The sequence below is a fragment of the Chelonia mydas genome, chromosome 1 (assembly GCF_015237465.2).
Source record: "Chelonia mydas isolate rCheMyd1 chromosome 1, rCheMyd1.pri.v2, whole genome shotgun sequence".
In the NCBI taxonomy this organism is placed as follows: Eukaryota; Metazoa; Chordata; order Testudines; family Cheloniidae; genus Chelonia; species Chelonia mydas.
Genome location: NC_057849.1, coordinates 77209194 through 77228585, shown reverse-complemented (window position 1 = coordinate 77228585; position 19392 = coordinate 77209194). Strand labels below are relative to the sequence as shown.

General features: G+C 42.8%; 1 protein-coding gene and 1 long non-coding RNA gene across 6 annotated transcripts in view; one reads left to right on the top strand and one right to left on the bottom strand.

Annotated features, from left to right (window-relative positions):
- Positions 1-19392, bottom strand: part of PIBF1 (progesterone immunomodulatory binding factor 1) — a 165296-nt gene that overhangs the window by 19593 nt on the left and 126311 nt on the right. For 4 of the 5 annotated variants that reach the window (XM_043533820.1, XM_037895180.2, XM_037895188.2 and 1 more), the window contains exons 15-16: positions 16853-16983; positions 12204-12288 (exon numbers count right to left, since the gene is read on the bottom strand). In XM_043533820.1, the coding sequence (XP_043389755.1) occupies positions 12204-12288; positions 16853-16983 (216 nt within the window). The remainder of the gene's footprint in view (positions 1-12203; positions 12289-16852; positions 16984-19392) is intronic. The other variant, XM_043533839.1, reaches the window with a different exon arrangement.
- Positions 1-19392, top strand: part of LOC114019274 — a 66194-nt gene that overhangs the window by 45161 nt on the left and 1641 nt on the right. The gene's annotated exons all lie outside the window — the stretch shown is intronic.

Genomic DNA, 19392 nt, shown 5'->3' with positions numbered 1-19392 from the left:
AAAACCCCTTACCCTTGTCTCTGCACATCTTTCACTGTGATTAACTTGGCTGTGTCCAGGGAGTGTCCATGGTCTGAAGCATCCCTCTCACGACATACTGAAGTTCAGAAAAGTAAAAATTTTATGTCCTTGAAATTCCACAAGGAGTTTTTTCCTGTGCTCCTGCACTTGGCGATCTGAGTCAATGACCCTGGTGCAGTTTGGAAACTCCATTCCCACAAAGCCAGCAATTACTTCAGGAATATCTTTTATGCCCAACCAGTTTACGGTAAACCACATGCCTGACTGCCTCAGACACTTCCACCACCTATTTACCCACAGTCAACTTTCCAGCATGAAACTGGTTGGCAACTTATAGCAGTCCGGGATAGCCAGCTTTCAGATGGTTATAGCAACCCATTTCTGAACCGACTTGGCCACCTTAGGTGTGTCTTTACGCTGGAGGGTTGGGGCAAGCTGCTCACAAAGCTCCTGAAACGTAGCTTTCTTCATGTGAAAGTTCTGGACCCAGTTCTGCTCATCCCAGGTCTGCCTAACAATGTGATCTCACCAGTCTATGCTTGTAGTCCTGCTCCAGAAGCACCAGTCTATGGAGGGGGCATCAGGGGCTAGTCTAAGTGTCATGAGCAGCATCAGCCAGTTCAAGTCTGCTGTGTCCGTGTCCTCCTCTTCTTCCCCTTCCTTCTGCTCCATCACAAGCTCTGTCGAGTGTCTTTGGTGGGTCAGAAAACACTGCTGAAATGTCCACCAGCGTCTCACAGCTCTGCCCTTTTCCTGACACAGGAGTGAAAGAACAAGCGAAAAGTTCTTCAAATGTTGCCTCCTCCATATTGCTGTCTCTGGTTGCTAGGAGTGCACAGACCTAAATGGCTTCTCTCAACAGAATGTGTTGGCAGGCTGTTCAAACTTCCTATAATGTGCAGGGTGGACAGTCAGGCTTTCCCACACTGCACCATGGTCAAATGGCTACAGCAGCCACATCTCAGAAGGGCGCAAGGGAGTGTGGGATATAGTTGGTTTGACTCAGGTCTGTGTGCTGCAGTGTCGGTTCAGGCCTGGGTTAGGAAATTCTTAACCTAGGGTTGACTATCAGTTTAGACATTCAAGCCTTAGGTTCTCTAACCCAGGGTCTGCTGACTTGAGTCCCACTAATCCTGGTTTACACTGCAGTGTAGACATACCCTAAGGCCTGACCCCTGAAACTTACCATGCATAGAACTCACACTGACTTCAGTGAGATTTCCATGTGTGCTTGGTTTGCAGGATAAGGTCCTAAGCAGGTAGGAGTGAAAGCCTAGAAACCTTAACCTCTTCCCTGAATTGTAGCATGGCTTACATGGAAAACATAGATAACATAAGGTAAATCCTACCAAGAAATATTAGTGTAATATTGGTAATTAATCCAAATAAAAAGCAGGACTGACAGTGATAATGTTTCATTACAGAACTAACCATTCAAAACCATAATACTTAATTTAACAAGTATTTATAGACTGAATATCTAATGGCTGTGTTAAAAAAATCCTTCGTTCTGTAAAAAATATAAGATTAATATGCTGCAAGATTAAACAATTTTTAATAGTCATTTGCTGTTTTTGAAGGTGTAATTTGTATTCTTAATATATGTTACACCATTTATGGTTCTATGTACATGCCTTTTGTTAGTGTTAAGATGGCAAGCAGCCTTGCCTTGGAAACAGAGCCTCACTATAAACTAGTGGAGATCAGCCAAATAGAGCCATCCTGTATAAAGATTTCAGTAAATCAAATAATAAAGTGCTGTTTGGTGGAATTCAGAACACAATATAACTAGTGGAGGAGATCTGCCTTAAAAGTACAAAAAATGGTTGCTTTAGGAGTAGAAACAAGGTGATGAAAGATAGAGGCAAAAAACTTAAAGAAAACAAATGAATATAATCAAGATATTTTGTAGCTGTTATGCATACAATGATCCTTTTTGCCTTAATAGTATGTTTCTTGGTTTTTCTGCCTTCCCTTTTTCATTTGAACAGTACCTGCATTTTTGAACCTTTTCCCTTTCCCCCAAATATGAACCCTATTTCTGTCTCTTTTTTCAGTGAATAAACTTTATCCTTTATAGAGGGCCCAGGTAAAAGATTCTGTTGTAAAAACATTATCAATAATTTTATCTGTTTTTTAAAAGTGACTTGCAAGGGAATTTGACAAAACATCAATTTTGGAAATATTTGCTGATTTCCCTTAATACCCATGATGAGAAGGGCATTCAGCACACAATCAGATTCAAACTTGCCTAAGCCATGTTGTTATTGTTTAGGTTACATGCTATTCAGCCCTTCTTGCATTGCTGGCTGTCACTCTGAGTGATGTCTCAGTATACACTATAGTGGTGAAATTATATTAACCAGCAAACTACTTCAGATTAGACACAGCCTATGTGGATCAACAGTGGGTTTTTTTTTTTAATTTTATTTTTATTAACTAATGTTGCATAGTTTTGGCAACACACTTATTTTACACCTCATGGTGGAAACATTACTAGACTCCTTGCAAAACTCCACAACACTGAAACTCTTCTCTCACTTACCTGACACACTAGGGAGGAGGGTGGGCTTCAGAGCCCAAGCTCCATCCTGAGCCACAATTTCAGCTATTTTTAGAGTGCTAGGGCAAACTCCGCTAGCCCAAGTCTGTCAATCTGGGCTGGGAGGCTCACTTCCGCAGGCTGTGTAGACATAATCCTAGAGGCTGGCTCTAGTCAACTGCAGGATACAATGGCTGATTTGGCTTTACTAGAATGCTGCATGATGGGGCATGCCTAAGTGTGTGCTGGCAGTATGAGTGGGGCTGGAAGTTCTGAGGAGTGCAAAAGGAAGAAATTAATTTTAAATTAATAATCTGCTGACTACCTCTCAAACTGGCAATTCAGAGCATTTAGTACACATTTCTAAAACTTACTTCATTAGACTCCATTTCAGGCCAGTCTTCACAAAGTCCATTTATAAAGTTTGTTTTTTAGTATTACCAGTATTGGTGGACTTAAACTACAAAGTTTGGAAATAACTTTTCCCAATTTCAGGGTTTTGGCTTGGTCCCTTTAAGGATAGAGGACAATCCATAATATTCAGTTTCAGAAGCCATTTTTTCAAAAAGTAAGGTGAGTTTGTATTTGGGCCAGACCTTTAATTAACAATTGTCGGATTAGAGAATGAAATTGTCTCTGAAACTGACATTATGCAGGTTATAACAAACAACCCCAACCTACGCACAAAGTTAGACGCTAAAGAATTATTATGTGGAACATTCTAAAATCTAATCCAGACATAAGAATGCACAATTACGATTCTCATTGGCAGGAAAAGAAGCAAATGTTTCAAATAATCCCTGTTTCATATAGTTTAGTAGAAGATTGACAAAATTGTTTAACACAGTTGTTATAAGGAAGTGACAGTATATCTCAAACTGCAATAATCAATTCTTAAAAGCATCCATACAGATCCATGAAAGCAATTTTCTTCCCTTGTTAAACTATGCCATACATTTATCCTAGATAATGGGACTTTTCTGTGATTGTTCTTTTAAGTTACTGTGACTGAACTACAGTTTGGTAATAACTAAATCTCTATGGTTTTATAGTTTAATTTATAACTACAGAATTATCATGGACAAAACTTTTCCAGGAAATGAAACAGAAATAAAAAAGAGAACGCTAACTATAGTTTGGAACTTTACATCTGTCTCACATAGAATTTCACAGTCATATCAGAGTGGTGACATCAAGTTACTTAAATAATTAGAATTAACTTGTTTAAAGCAAACTGTTTAAAAAAAAACTACTGCTCTGCAATAGGAAGGGAGGGTAGGGCAGAAGATTACCTTGCTAGAGAAACTAATATTTCAACATTTGCTCAATGGTTCATGAAATATGAACAGTAAAAACAGCATTTTAGAAAATAAATTTTACCTTTCATATTTACGATATATATATGACAGACACCTGTCTCAAATCTAACTTGATATATCTTGGTTCACATTTTGTTTCTTAGGGAATGGAGTATTTTGTGTGCACAGTAATGAATTTTCAAAGGTCTGTAGCTCTGTATTTCAGATTGGAATTGAGACAATACATATACATTTACCATCAAAGCATGCGTACCTGAAAGTTATATTCAAAAAAAGAATTCTTTGCTAGATTCAAGAAAATGTAAATATAAGCTCCACTACTAAACATCTAGTTCAGTTATGGTTCAGGTCAGCTGTAATCCAAAAACTGGCCATCTTATTTTTCATTTTTTTTTAATTAAGACTGCATTTAACAAACAAAATTAGATGAAATAATGCAATATTGATTTTGTCTACTGAAACAATCTTATTTTTATAATAGTTATAATTTAAATTTAGGTGGAAGGGAAGAGTGAGTTAGGTTTGATATAAGTTTACCATTTTAATGTTGTGGTTGATTATTTTTACTTCTTGATGAAATTAAGCTAAACATAAATATCAGGCATTTGCCCCAAGTCTAATCATAATTGTGAAATCTGAATTTGGGTTGGCAAAATTCAGAAGCAACAGGCAGAGTGAATACATGTCTGACACATCTACACAGCATCCCACAAGATCAAAGAGAAAGCACATTTCTGCCAGGGTAGTATTGGAAAGCACAGACAGTTGCTTTCTGTTCTATAGTTAGAGAATTTCAATCTCAAGGCTCTGTATTCCTTTTGAAAGGATTCCAGACTTAAAATCAATTCAGAGTTAAATCAAGAAATCCATTCTGAAAATAAGTTATCTCAGAGGACTACATAAGCTGGTTCAGTACAGAAAGATTTTTAACCTTTTCAAATTAGAATTAAAGAACAAGTTTGATACTGTTTTATCAGAAATTTTAATTCTGAAGTGAAAGAACAATTTCTTACCTTACAGTAACTGTGGCTCATTGAGATGTGTTGTCCACACAGATTCCACTTTAGGTGCGTACATGAACCATGCATGAGAGATTGAAAGCTTTTGAATAGCAATGTCTGCTGGGTCTATGTCTGTGCCTTGGGAGACCTCGTGACCACCATAGTTGTCACATGAGGGGCAGTTGTAGAAATCTGGTGACTTAGAATCCGACATTATAGGAGATATACAGGAAATATACCAATATGGGAGGTGAGAGTGGTGTGTGAAGACTTAACTGTCTATTTAAAAACTCTCCTTTTTTTTGGTTAAATATGCTAATAAGCAGAGAACTAAGGAGAGTTCTAAAACAAACTATGTAAAAAGAAAAGATTTAATTAAGCAAGTTGCATTCCAGGATTTTCAGTGTGCTGTAGCAGTGTCCACATGGAATGTTACTTTGTGGCAATCTGGTGAGTTGTAGATTTACAGAGTAATTTACCATGGAGACGAGCCCTACCACTCATTTCTTCACCCTTGCCTTCCCATTATGCACACACAGCTAAAAAAACAGAAAACACCCTTGGAATGAAGAGGAAATTTCAATGACTGATGCTATCTCATTATTCATAACTCTGGAAGGTGTCAAATTTCATGGTGATATGCACAGTTTAAGAATCTAAAAACAGGAGAAAAGAGAGTTCCCTTTTCCATAACTGGTGTTCTTCGAGACGTGTTGCTCATGTCTATTCCACAATAGGCATGCGTGCTCGCCACGTGCACCGGAAGTTTTTCCCCTAGCAATACCCGTAGGGGGTTGCACCCCAGCGACCCTTGGAGTGGCGCCTCCATGGTGTGGTATAAGGAGAGCTGCACGCTCCCCCCACCCTCAGTTCCTTCTTGTCAGACAACTCCAACAGAGGGGAAGGAGGGCAAGATGGGGAATAGACATGAGCAACACATCTCGAAGAACACCAGTTACGGACAAGGTAACTGTTTTTTCTTCTTCGAGTGATTGCTCATGTGTATTCCACAATAGGTGATTACAAGCAATATCTGTTGGAGGTGGGTAGGAGTTCACAAATTCTCAGGATGGAGTACAGCCCTGCCAAACCCATCGTCATCCCTGGTTTGGGAGACGATCGCATAGTGCGAGGTGAACGTGTGAACCGAAGACCACGTGGCAGCCTTACAAATGTCCTGGATGGGAACGTGGGCCAAGAAGGTAGCCAATGAGGCTTGGACTCAAGTTGAGTGCACCTTCACAATTGGTAGCGAGGGGATACCCGCCAGATCATAACAGGTACAGATGCACGAAGTGATCCAGTTGGGGAGCTGCGGAGTGGAGATCAACCGACCTCTCATGAGCTCAGCCGTGGCGATGAACAGTTCTGAACCGCTTGGTCTGCTCGAGGTAGAAAGCCAGAGCCCGTCGCACATCGAGCATGTGGAGACAGTGCTCCTCACTGGAAGCGTGGGGCTTGACGCAGAGGACCGGCAGAAAAATGTCCTGACCCATGTGATAGGTGTAGACCACCTTCGGGAGGAATGCAGGGTGTGGGCTGGACCTTTTCCTTATGAAAAACTGTGTATGGAGGCTGGGAGTTCAGGGCCCTGAGCTCAGAGACCAGCCTGGCCGACGTGATCGTGACCAGGAAGGCCACCTTCCACGAGAGGTGGGACCAGGAGCACGTGGCTAGCGGCTCAAGCGGGGGCCCATGAGACAGTCCAACACCAGGTTCAGGTCCCACTGCGGGACCGGGGGCCTAGCATACGGAAAAAGATGGTCCAGCCCCTTAAGGAACAGGCCAGTCATAGCATGGGAGAATACCATGTGACCCTGCACTAGTGGATGGAAGGCCGATAAGACCACCAGATGCACCTTGACTGATGAGGGTGCCAGGCCCTGGGCCCTAAGGTGGAGAAGGTAGTCCAGGATAAGCTAGATCGGGGTGGCCACCGGGGAAACACCCCGTTCCTCCGCCCATCTGGAGAACCGGGGCCAAGTAGGCGCGGCACGTGGAGGGCTGACTGCTTTCTAGGAAGACGCGTTGAACCCCTTCTGAGCACGTCCCTTTCTTCCTACCTAACGACTGAGCAGCCACACTGTGAGGTGGAGAGCCACTAGGTTGGGGTGGAGGAGGCAGCCCTGGTCCTGGGAGAGCAGGTCATGGCAATGGCCATGGCGGAGCAACCACCAGGCCCGTGAGGGTCCCGTATCAATGTTGCCTGGGTCATGCCGGGGCAATCAGGAGGACCTGGGCCTTGTCCGTCTTTACTTTTTCCAGGACCTTGCTGATCAGTGGGAACGGGGAGAAGGCATAGAGAAACTGGCCTGACCAGGACAGGAGGAGGGCATCGGAGATTGCCCCCCGTTCCAGACCTCCCCTGGAGCAGAACCGGGGACAGTGCTGGTTACGCCGAGTCACGAACAGGTCCACCTGGGGAGTCCCCCATACTTGGAAAAGCCTGTGAGCCACTTCCAGGTGGAGAGAGGCAACCAACAGGCCCAAAGCGGTGCACATGGACAGGAGGAGCGTCATGTGATCCTTCACCTGCAACTGGGAGCTGCCCTTGACTGGGCAGATCAAGATAGGGAAAAATCTTGGACCCCCCAGCACCTGAGGTAGGCCGCTACCACAGACATACATTTTGTAAGTACCCTAGGGGCAGTGGATAGGCCAAACAGGAGGACCGTAAATTGGTATTGATTCTGCCCCACCACAAAACAGAGGAAGCATCTGTGCCCCTCGAATATATGAACGTGGAAGTACGCGTACTGCAGATCGAGGGCAGCGTACTAGTCCCCGGGATCCAGGGAGGGGACGATGGAGGCAAGGGAGACCATGCAGAACTTGAACTTCACCATGTACTGGTTCAGACCTTGCAGGTCCAGGATGGGCCTGAATCCCTCTTTGGCCTTTGGGATAAGGAAATAGCGGGAATAGTACCCGTTGCGTTTGAACTCCCTGGGCACTACTTCCACCGCTCCTAGGCCCAGGAGCCGTCCCATCCTCCTGCCTGTCACCCCAGGAGGGACGGGGGCGGTGGACGGTTGGGCAGGGAGGAAGTAAACTGGAGTGTGTAGCCCTGGGAGATGTTTTGAGGACCCACCGGTCTGAGGTCAGCTGCAACCACTCTGGGAGGAAAGCACACAACCGATTGGAGAAGGGAAGCTTTATTGAGGGTGGATCCCTGGTGAGAACTGGCAGGGCACCCCCGTCAAAACTGCCTTTTCCCCGCCTTCCTGCCCTTGGAGGACCCAGGCTGGGGGGCAGGCCGAGACTGCCTCTGAGAGCGCCTCTTATAGTCCACAGACTTCTCATAGGTGGTCTCATATTTTGGGTGGGTCACCTGAGGGTACTGTGGCTTGAACTTAGATTTAACCAGAGCTGGAACATAGAGACCCAGGGTCTGGAGGGTCATGCTGGAGTCTTTCGTGCCATGCAGCTTTGTATGTGTTTGTTCCGCAAACAGAGCTTTGCCATCAATGGGAGATCCTGCATGGCGGTCTGTGCCTCACTGGACAGCCCGGAGAGCAGGAGCCATGATGCCCTTCTCATGGACACCGCAGAGGCCATAGACCTCACGGCCGTGTCTGCCGCATCCGAAGCCACCTGCAGGCTTGCCCTGGCGGCTGCTGTACCCTCCTCCACCAGCACCTTGAACTCCTTCCTATCGCGCTCCTGAAGGGAATCCTCGAACCTGGGCAGGGAGCCCCACAGATTGAACTCATACCGGCCCAGGAGAGCCTGGTGGTTTGCCACTCAGAACTGAAAGCTTGAGGACAAATACATTTGTCTTCCAAAAGAGTCCAGCCTCCGTGAATCTTTATTTTTTGGGTAGAGGACTGGCCAGCCCTGCCATTCCCTGTGGTTGACCGACTTGACCACCAGGGAGTTGGGCACTGGGCGGGTGTATAAGTACTTGTGCCCTTTGGCGGGTACAAAGTACTTGCGTTCTGCCCTCTTAGAGATGGGGGCCAACAAAGCCGGTGTTTGCCACAGGGCATTTGAAATTTTTGCCACCCCTTCATGGAGAGGCAAGGCTACCCTGCCCAGTGCCGAAGAAGACAGCATGTTAAACAGGGAGTCCGAGGGCTCCTCCATCTCCTCTGACTGGAGATGGAGGCTTGATGCCACCCTTTTTAAGAGTTCTTGGTGGGCCCTAAAGTCCTCCTGTGGGACGGAGGGGGTGGTCCTGTAATTGCCTCATCCGGGGAGGGTGAGGAGGCCAGTGCGGTACTCTAGGTGTCTGCCGGCACCGGAGGGTCCACCACCTGGTCGGTCTCCAGGCACATCCCACTGACTCCTTCCTCAGAGGTCTGGAGACGGAAGCCAATGGTCCGAGGCTCCGGCCAACAAGCAAGCCCCCACTGGGGACTGTGTCGGGGGCCACAGTGCCCACTGGCACCGTTGGGCTGGCCACAGGGCCCGGTGCCTCTGCGCCTGCTGCAGCACTGGTGGAGCTGGTTGTTCGGCCTGGCTCATCGATGGACGACTACGAATGGAGGCCGGGCTGACGTACGACCTGCCGCTGTCCCCAGACCGGGAGGAGCAGCGGTGCTGGGAGCGACGCCAACCACGGGACCGCGATCCCGACATGGAGGAGCAGTACCATCGGTAATAGCTGCTCTGTGATTGGCTCTGATGGGCGGATTCGAGATGGCGAGACGCCAGCAATTGACACCCGGGACTGCAGAGGTGATGCCTTGACGGGGTCTTGGAGCAGGATTCTGAGCAGGAACAACATCTATGTCTGTGCCGTGACCGGCTGTGATAACCCCTCCGAGACAAGGACTTTTGGCGACGTCTGCCTCGGTCCCGTTGGCATTCACTCCTCGAGGTGGAGCAGTGCCAAGTGTCTTGGTCAGATGGAACCCAACCAGACAGTCTGGTGGAGTCGAGGACAACCCACATGGACTTTGCACTCAACAGTCGCTGGGTGGCGAACAGCGTTGGGAACGTTCCCTGGATCGAGACTGGTACCGAGCCAGGGGCGACTGCGGAGATCCCAGCGACGGCTTGGCCCTGGAGCGTGGAGCTGACATCGGCAGTGCTCCTGGTACCGGCATGGACGTAACATCCCAGGCCGCCTGCAGGGCCTCTGGAGTGGCGGGCATCCGGACATCCGGGGAGGCCTGCTCTGAAGGGGCCGGGCTACTCTGCTCTACGTGAGTCGGAGGCCTAGAGGCTGGTGGGGATCGAGGACTGCCCAATATGGGTCTAGCCTTTGACCCAGGTTTACCTCGGTGGCACTGCAAAGAAGCATCTTTCTGGCTTTCTTGGCGTGCCCTATGGATGGGGAGTGGTGCCGACCGGTCGATGACGCTGGAGGGTTGCCGGGCACCGACACCGCAGTGCCCGGTGCTGGCTTGGAGCGGCGTGCCAGAGTCAGGGTCAGCACTGACTCCATCAGAATGGCCAGGAGCCTAAAGTCCCTTTCTCTCTTGGTCCGAGGCTTAAACAACTTGCAAATCTTGCAACGATCGCTGATATGGGCTTCTCTCAAACAGCACTGACAGTCCGCATGCGGGTCACTCCTTGGAATAGATTACCTACAAGTGTCGCTCGACTTAAAACCGGGGCACGGGGCATGCCCCGACCCAGGCGCTCTAACGAACTGAACTAACTAAACAGCTAACTAACTACAGGTACTAACATTGAACGAACAAGAAGTTCTGGGGATGAGCTACAGCAAAGCTGGAGCAGAGTAGTTCCGACGCACCTTCACTGGCAGAACAGAGGGTGGGGGGAGTGCGCAGCTCCCCTTATTCTACGCCATGGAGGCGCCACTCCAGGGGTCACTGGGACACTCCCCCCTACGGTATGACTAGGGGAAAAACTTTTGGCACCGGTGCACGTGGCGAGCATGCACACCTATTGTGGAATACATATGAGCAATCACTCGAAGAACAGAACAGCAGAACGACGATGCTGCCTTGTTGCTGTGTTGGGTGGTGATAGTTGTCGTCTCCATGTTCCTCCCCTTTTTCAAATCCAGTTAGAATTCTCATGGCTGATTCAGCGCTGTGGGAACACAGCACTTTTCTACCTCAAAAATTATTTTGGTACTGCTACTAAAACCTCATCTTTCTTTAGGGAGAGTTTTAATTTCATTCAGATTTCAGGCCAACTTTTCATACCCCAAGTCTAAGCTATTAGCTTATTTTTGCCTTTGATTGCTTTCTGAGCCCACTCATCCATTGAGCTCCACATAAGCAGATCTTTATATCTGCATAGAGCTCTACTGACTACAGGAACTTGTATATGAGTGTAGGGGTTCATTTGCATGGACCCCACCACTGCAGGACTGGGGCCTCTGCCAAAAAAGAAAAAAAAAAAAAAAAGCTTGTGATCTGCAGTATGTTGCTACTAAACTACCAGCTGATAATTGACTTCCCTATTTAGAGCTATCATAAAAATCCAGAGATAGGACCCCTATTCCATATCAAGTATTGTTTCAAGTTTAGCAAGTGCAATGGATGAGACCAGTGTTTATTCATCCACAGAAAGTGGGACAGCATCAAGGATATCACCTCCGTTCCAGGCACTGGCACAGTTGAAGCCCTGAGATGTCTATTTATCATTGCCTCACAAATTTTACTTTTAATAAGAGAATTTCTGGCACTTACCTTAATGTAAAAATCTATTTTAAAAGTTCAAAGTATTTCTTCATAATCTGTTGAACTACTTTTACCTTTAGGTGCCTAGTACTGCTTCAATAAACTCATGTTTAAAAAGTTCCTATTATAGTAACAATATTTTAGATGACAGAATGAATAATCTCTCTATTAAAGCATTGTGTAATACTGTATATTAAGGATACTACATAAAATGTGTGTATTTTCTATTTGCACATTTTTATTGCATATGCATCACCACTTTGCAATCTTTACTAAGAAAAGTTATGCATCCTAAAAGAATGCTTCCAATAAATTTACTAAGAGTGAGCTACTGGCATTTTTGAGAACTAATGTACAATGGACTCTTAAATACAGTATAAAATAATATGTTGCATTTTATACCATCTTTCATCAAAGAACCCCAAAGCACTTTATCAACAATTAAACTGACAACACTCCTGTAAGGCAGGTAAGTAATAATATAACTACTTTACAAGTGAGGAAACTCAGAGACAGAAAGAATAAGTGTATTGCCCAGCATCACACAGTGAGTAAGATGGCAGAGTTAGGAGTAGAAACCAGAACTCCCTTTTCTAAGTGAGCAGCTGACACACTGCCTATAGATTTCTAAAATCTATAGAATATAAAATATTACTTTCCCAAGTTTTAACTGCAGAAAAACATCTATGCTAAAGTTATGCTAAAATAGGAAGATTACCTCACGATGATTTAGAAGTCTTTCCAAATCTGCTCCCATTTGATTCTTGACACGGAGCAAAGCTGTCTTTTCTTTATTTAAAAGGCTGGTAGAAAGAGGATAAGAAATACAGTAATAGCAACAGATAATCTCTTCTAATCTTGTCTGGTTGAAACATGCATTTTTAAAGCTAAATACTGGCAACAATGAATGTGCTCAAGCAATTGTATAAAATAATCCTTTATTCAAAAATTGTAGGTTGTTAATGCATCTGAAAAGACGGGTATATGTGAATGCTTGCTTTAATCAAATAACAGAATTGAAGATCACTGATTCATTTACATACAACACCACAGTAAAAAAAACCCCCTGATTTGATTTAAAGTGTGATTCTTCTCTTTAGAACTGGCATCACAGAATTCTATTTTTATTGTGTCAGTAACTTCTAGATAAAATTTTCTCAATTTTACAAGCAAAAATAGATTTGTTTACTTCTAGCCCTCGAACCTGAACCTGAGGTGTTCTCTCATTCTTATGCATCATCACCAGTAGTAAAGGTTTGGCAAACCATATTATATCCTCACTCTCTGCTGTGTAATTTTTGCCTCCACTGGATTTGCGCTGGTGTAACTGATGGCCATGTAATTGGATTTTTATAAATTCTGTTGATGATGCATGAGAGTCCAACTTGCACCCTCTTAGCTTTGTGGTCTCTGCAGAAGTAGTAAAAAAATTATTTTTGCCACATATTATTTAGTACTATGGTAGCATCCATAATCTCAGGTTTATCTTGAACAAGCATATAACTTTGGAACAATGAGATATATTAAAGACCCAGTGTCATGCTTAACTTTAATTGTCCTTCCTTTTGTTAGCTTACATCATTGTATTAACTTGTAAAACAATTTTTCTCTATAAATTCTGATTCTAGGCAGCTACTCTGGAGGAGGTTGTGAAGGCTAGGACTATAACAGGGTTTAAAAGAGAACTGGATAAATTAAGGGCAGTTAAGTCCATTAATAGCTATTAGCCAGGATGGGTAAAGGAATGGTGTCCCTAGCCTCTGTTTGTCAGAGGGTGGAGATGGATGGCAGGAGAGAGATCACTAGATCATTACCTGTTAGGTTCACTCCCTCTGGGGCACCTGGCATTGGCCACTGTCGGTAGTGAGGATACTGGGCTGGATGGACCTTTGGTCTGACCCAGTATGGCCGTTCTTATGTTCTTTTCCAGTTTAATTAAATGTATTTCCATATTCAGCTTTAGCGTCAGACTCCAGGAATAAATGCCAGATTGACAGACCCGTAAGATTTGTATATGCTCTTGCCCAATTTTGTTTCCATAGTCCCAAGAATTCAGAAAAAGGGGACTGATGTGAGTATCACATGACCAAACCAAATAATCTTCACAACAGGTTAAACTTGAAATCAACACCACAGTAAAATGATTAGTCATATAGCAGTAAAAACAGATTATGAACTCAGAAACAGTCTAAGAAGGAAACACATTATAAACTGAATGGAATATTTAGATATGATGCAAGCACACCAAATGTTTAATGTTCAGGATATAAATTTTATAGAAATGATCAATCAACTGCATCATACATTTTTTAAAAATGGCCATATACCTATGACTTTTTCCATTTTAGAATAGCAACATCGATTTTGGATTTGGGTACTTCCTGGGAATTAACAACCTGTTCAAGTAAATAGCCCTTGATTGCGCTTTAGGGCCACCAGCTCCTTCCAGGCAGTCATTACTTTCCCAGGAACTGTCCTGCAACTCGATTCATACTGCTTAAGCTATGTTTTCAAAGTCTCACTACATTTTAAACTCTTTTAATTATACATTTTTAATTTAGGCAGTACTTTTATCCTCTGTCATTTTTAACACATACTGAAGCTGCTGAACTCAGTGTTCTTTCTATATGCATGTCTTGTTACTCAGTGATACTTTAGTTTTTCTTGGACTTATGTATTTTATAAACAGCAGAAACCAACCTTTTAGAGTTGGAGTTCTTGTGCATGACTCACAAACTTAAAGAAACCACAACATGAAGTTCCTTGTATACCTTTACAGTATATTGTGCAAGAGTATACTTCACTGTTAATTATTAGTCAGAAGCTCATGTCTGAAGTTCAGTTTCATCTGCTGAATTAAATATATTCCAGTTATACTGCTTCTTTCCCTTCTGAATCAACAAACCATGATTGCTCCATAAAGTGAAGCTATAGCAGTGTTCTAATTTCTGCTTATGAGCAAATTTAAGGATGAAACTGTGCTGTTTCATTTTGTTTTGTTAACTCAAGGTTTGTCTACACTACAAAATTAAGTTCATATAAGTTAGGTCAACCTACAGACACCGCAGTAATTAAATCCCGCTCCCCATCTCTCACCAGGAGGCAGCTGGGCTCAGGCTCCCCTGATCCCGTTCCTCAATCCCGCACCAGGAAGGAGCCAGACTCAGGCTGTCCCTCCACTCCTGCCCAATCCCTAACTGGGAGGTGGCAGCAGGGCTCCAGGCTGTCAGTCCCGGCAGGGGGACTCTGGGTTGTGAGCCCTGTGCAAGGCTGACAGCCAACACGTGATGTAAGTAATATATTTCCCTAACTACATCGACCTAAGTGTTACACCTTTTGAAGAGATGGAGTTATTAGGTTGATGTGGTGGGCGACTAGTGTAGTCCTAGACGATTGGAAAAAGGTAGATACTGGAATGGGTTACACCTAGGGAGGTGATGCAGTCTCCATCCTTGGAGGTTTTTAAGGCCCGGCTTGACAAAGCCCTGGCTGGGATGATTTAGTTGGGGTTGGTCCTGCTTTGAGCAGGGGGTTGGACTAGATGACCTCCTGAAGTCTCTTCCAACCCTAATCTTCAATGATTCTATGACTTACATCGGTGGGAGCACCATTCTAGTGTAGACCCTTACACAGTTACGTTGACGTAAACTGCCTTATGGTTATGTTGACCTAACTCTAGTGTAGACCAGACCTCAGTCTTCAGTCAGTACTGTGAATACAGAATTGTCAGAAGGTGCCAATTTCCAGATTTAGAACAGCTTTGTTCTTGGTGTTCATCCATTGTTGGAGTAAAGGGAAAAAAATGTACACTACTGCAAATATAGCATATAAGATACACACAAATTAAATTAGTGGAAAAGTGGAGCTATCAGAGACAACTTTATTAACATGCATAATAGTAACTACCAAATAATATCAGAGAGCAGGAAGCCCTTCCAAGGTCAATTTTGGGAAGGAGCTTATCTTTCTTCATTATCATTAACAAAAGTGCTGACTTGGCACTCCAATTACAGCATCCAACATGCCAATCATTTCTGCATCCCAGATGGAAAAGGCTCTAAATCTTGGGCTCACATGGCCAAACTTTCATCACTGTTAGTGGTTTCTTTCTAATCTGGTTGAGGACAATTACCTTAGGTCCCAAATCCCTAGAACTGGGACGCCACAAACACCCATCAGCCAATGAATTAAGTTTTAACACATTTATTTAGTCTTCAGTCAAGGAATATCAGAAATGAGCTCTTCAACCAAGATTGGAGGCATCTATGATAACTATTGGTGATAGAGATGCAGATTGAAAAAGACTCCCTTAAGCAAATTGCCCTTTTATATCCACCACTTGAGAGACTTTTGAACTTTCAGAACAAGAGTCAAAAATGCATTCATGCTGTGTATGCAGTCACACCCAGTTTTTAATGGTTTCATCCACATTTGCGCATAAAATGTCACATACGTGAAAGAGGTGATGAGGTTTGTCAAAAAAGTGCATTAACTTTTGAGGTTTCTGTTTCAAGAGGAGCTTGGGAAAACGTCAAAAAAACCCCTTCCTCTGGAAGGAAAATATTGACTTCTATTGAATCAGAGATATCCCCAATGAAAGCTGTGGGATATCACCTTTCATTGGGGACATGTGGGGTGGTTTTCTATCCAGTTTATCTGCATATCTAGCGTTTGAAACAGATGGTTCCTCTTCAAGTGGTTATACACATGCATTCCACTCAACTGTACTTTCTTTCCAAAGATTCCTCCAAATCAAACAACCATCCATGTGTGGATACATACTCATTCCCTGTCATCTAAAGAGGTGTGCTGCCACTATTGCCAAGTCCCAGTTCTGCATTCCCAGTGCTGTATAGTCTGAAGGGGAAGAATTTTATTGACAGTGGTTGTTTCACAATGGTGTGAATATATGCATCTCTTAAGTAGTTACTGTATAACTACTGGATAGTTAAAATTTTAACTTTGCTTCAGAAATGAACTCTGGGACTTGTCTTTTATTTATGCCTCAGATTGCACCTCTCCCAGCTCAAAGGACAGCTCCATCATATAATCTCTCTCTGGCTCCAAACTATTTCCCTGATTCCATATGAAGTCTGGTTTGTTCCTCTATGCTCCCATGATCTTCCTTTTCTTCCCACCATCTCTCCCCAACTCCAAGCTCCTCTTTAAATCCAACTCTTTCCCTATTGCCTCTCTCCAGCTCTGTGAGACTGAGGAAAAACCTGGATGCAAGAACTGCAGTATGTAAAACTGGTTTAGAGAATGATGCAGTGGCAAAGTCTCAAATGTTATGACACTAATATTATTTTCTAAGTTGGGATGCAGATAAATATAAAAATGACATACACAACATTTTTTGGTATTTACCTGACATCTTTGTCAAGTTGTGCAATATGTTCTTTCTGTAAATGTATCTGAGAATCTCTCTGTTGTACAGACTCAATGAGGTACTTGTATGGCTGCTGTACTTGACTCAACAAAGAATTGGCTCTGTGAAGCTGACAAAAGAAAAAATGTATTTATTTAAAAATTATAAAGTAGTACACCACACTATGATCATATAAAACGGATAATCTGACAATAAAAACATGCAACCCCCTCAAACCATGGTGCCAATTCCCTTTAATCCACAACTGCTCCTCTCCTCTAATTTGATTCTAGATCCATTTGAATCTGATTTCTGACCTCTATACTCCACTGAAACTGTTGTCACCAGAATTTTTAATGGCCTCCTACTGTTCAAGTCTCAGAGTCTTTTCTCCACTTCATCTTCCTCAATATCTTGGCTGTCTTCGACACCACTGACACACCCCTCTTCTTGAGCACTTGTCTTCCCCGGCTTTCATGACTCCATAGTCTGTATTCAGTCTCATTTGGTGGGGTCCTCAAGGGCTCCGTCTTTTTTTCCTTTCCTTTTCTCTAAGCCCTATCTTTGGATGATCTTATCTGTAAACATGACTTCAGCTATCTTGTTTATATTGATGACTCCTCCCTTCCCTCCCCATTTGTTTTATCCATCTGTTGGGCTTTTGTCATCTTCTAAGATTGCAAACTTTTTGGGACGGGTAATGCTTTTTATCAAATGCATGTGTACAGCACCTAGCACAAGGACATAATTCTTGATTATGGCTTCAAGATGCTACCTCAATACAAATAAATAATAAATCATGTCACACAGAATTAGTCAAAAATTCCAAGTAAGTTGTTGGTGATAGGTGTGCCTCAAGTGGAAAATTAGCATAGGAAAGTATTCAAGAATCACACATCAGTCCAACTGTATTTTTCCAATAGTTGTATTTCAGGTTAGTCCACGAAATGCTAACACCTACAACTTGTGGTTTTCTTCTTTATAGTTAATACATTTTATAAAAACAAAATCCCTGTTTCACAAAGTAAATCTTTCTAGTTTAGTTTAATAAATTGTAGTGTATATTACACCAAACAGATTTTCCGTTTGTAACTAACATGCTAAATTAGAAACTATAATTGATGAACAGTCTTTCATTCTAAATATTTACTCACTAAATTTCTGAATCCCACAATATTCAAATATTTTAAGACTTCTGAAGCAGAAGATGATGGGAGAAAAGCCCATCTGCAGGCTTTCAATATCATTTATTAAAGGTATTTCATTACAATAAAGCTTTTGTACCATATACTTGCATGAATTGTCAGTTTTTAAATTAATATGCTCCAATAGCTGGTTATACGACTGGATCATTATTATACTGCAATAATTCACCTATAGTCATGATTTATAATCACAATATAGTAGTAAAATGTAAGTTAATTCATATAGTCTATTTGGAAAAGCACTACAATCAATACTATAGGAAACAGCATGTGAGATACCTTTATAAAAGTGAGACTAGAATATTTCGCTAGTCCTTGGTAGCATCTACTAGAGATATTGGGCATGACTCTATATTGACTTTGCACCTTGGATAGTCATTCGACATATGCAATCAGAGTACAAAACATTACCTTTCTGATTTTCTAGCATTTTACACCAACTTTGCATGAGCACGAATAACTGCACAAAGTGTAAGGCAATGGAGAACCAGACCCACTTTACACTTTGATGATAAATCATGATAATTCATAGTTCAGAACTAGAAAAGTCTCCAATAATACTGTCGTTATCAGGGTTTCCTACCCCATGATACCGCCTTGCCTTCACTAGACAATTGACATGATACAGGACATATCATGCCCTGGTCTACTCTGACTGGCCATTCATAGCCAGTACTGTCAGATAACTCTCCACTATCATGTTTAGACATGATACATATTTTAATTAAGACAAGCCCCTTGTGTCTCAATTTGCTTTGGCAAATGAGGGACACAGAATTCACCAATGGAGCAGATGACAGGAGGTAGCAATGGTTTTGAGCTGTACTGGTGGTAAATTGCAGGTTCTAAATTTGACAGAGCAGAGAGGCCTATAAGTCTTAACATCTCTTAAATGTGCAAAGAATCCATTAAGTGGCTTTTCATTTCTGATTACACTTCTGTGAATAAACACAAAAAAGTAAATCCTTTGTAGGTTAATTTAAAATGGATGTAAATTTTAAATTAATTTCTAAAGACATATAACTTCGAGCAAGAGATACTAAGTATGGATTTATTAAAGGGTGATCACTTACAAGTATGTTTTCCTTTTGCCATCTCATGAAACTGATTTGCTAAAATAACACTTAGCTATTTATACTGTGTTCTACATCTTCAAAGTGGTATTCAAACATTAACTGAAGTGCATTCTCACACTTATTTCAAGTGTAAAAATATTGCACTTACCAACTTTTTTTCTTTGTAATAGTCTTTCTTTTAACTTCTATGTATCAGCTTCCAATCCAATGTAGAACATTCATTTCATTTTTTTTCACATGTACCATGTCAAGTACAGC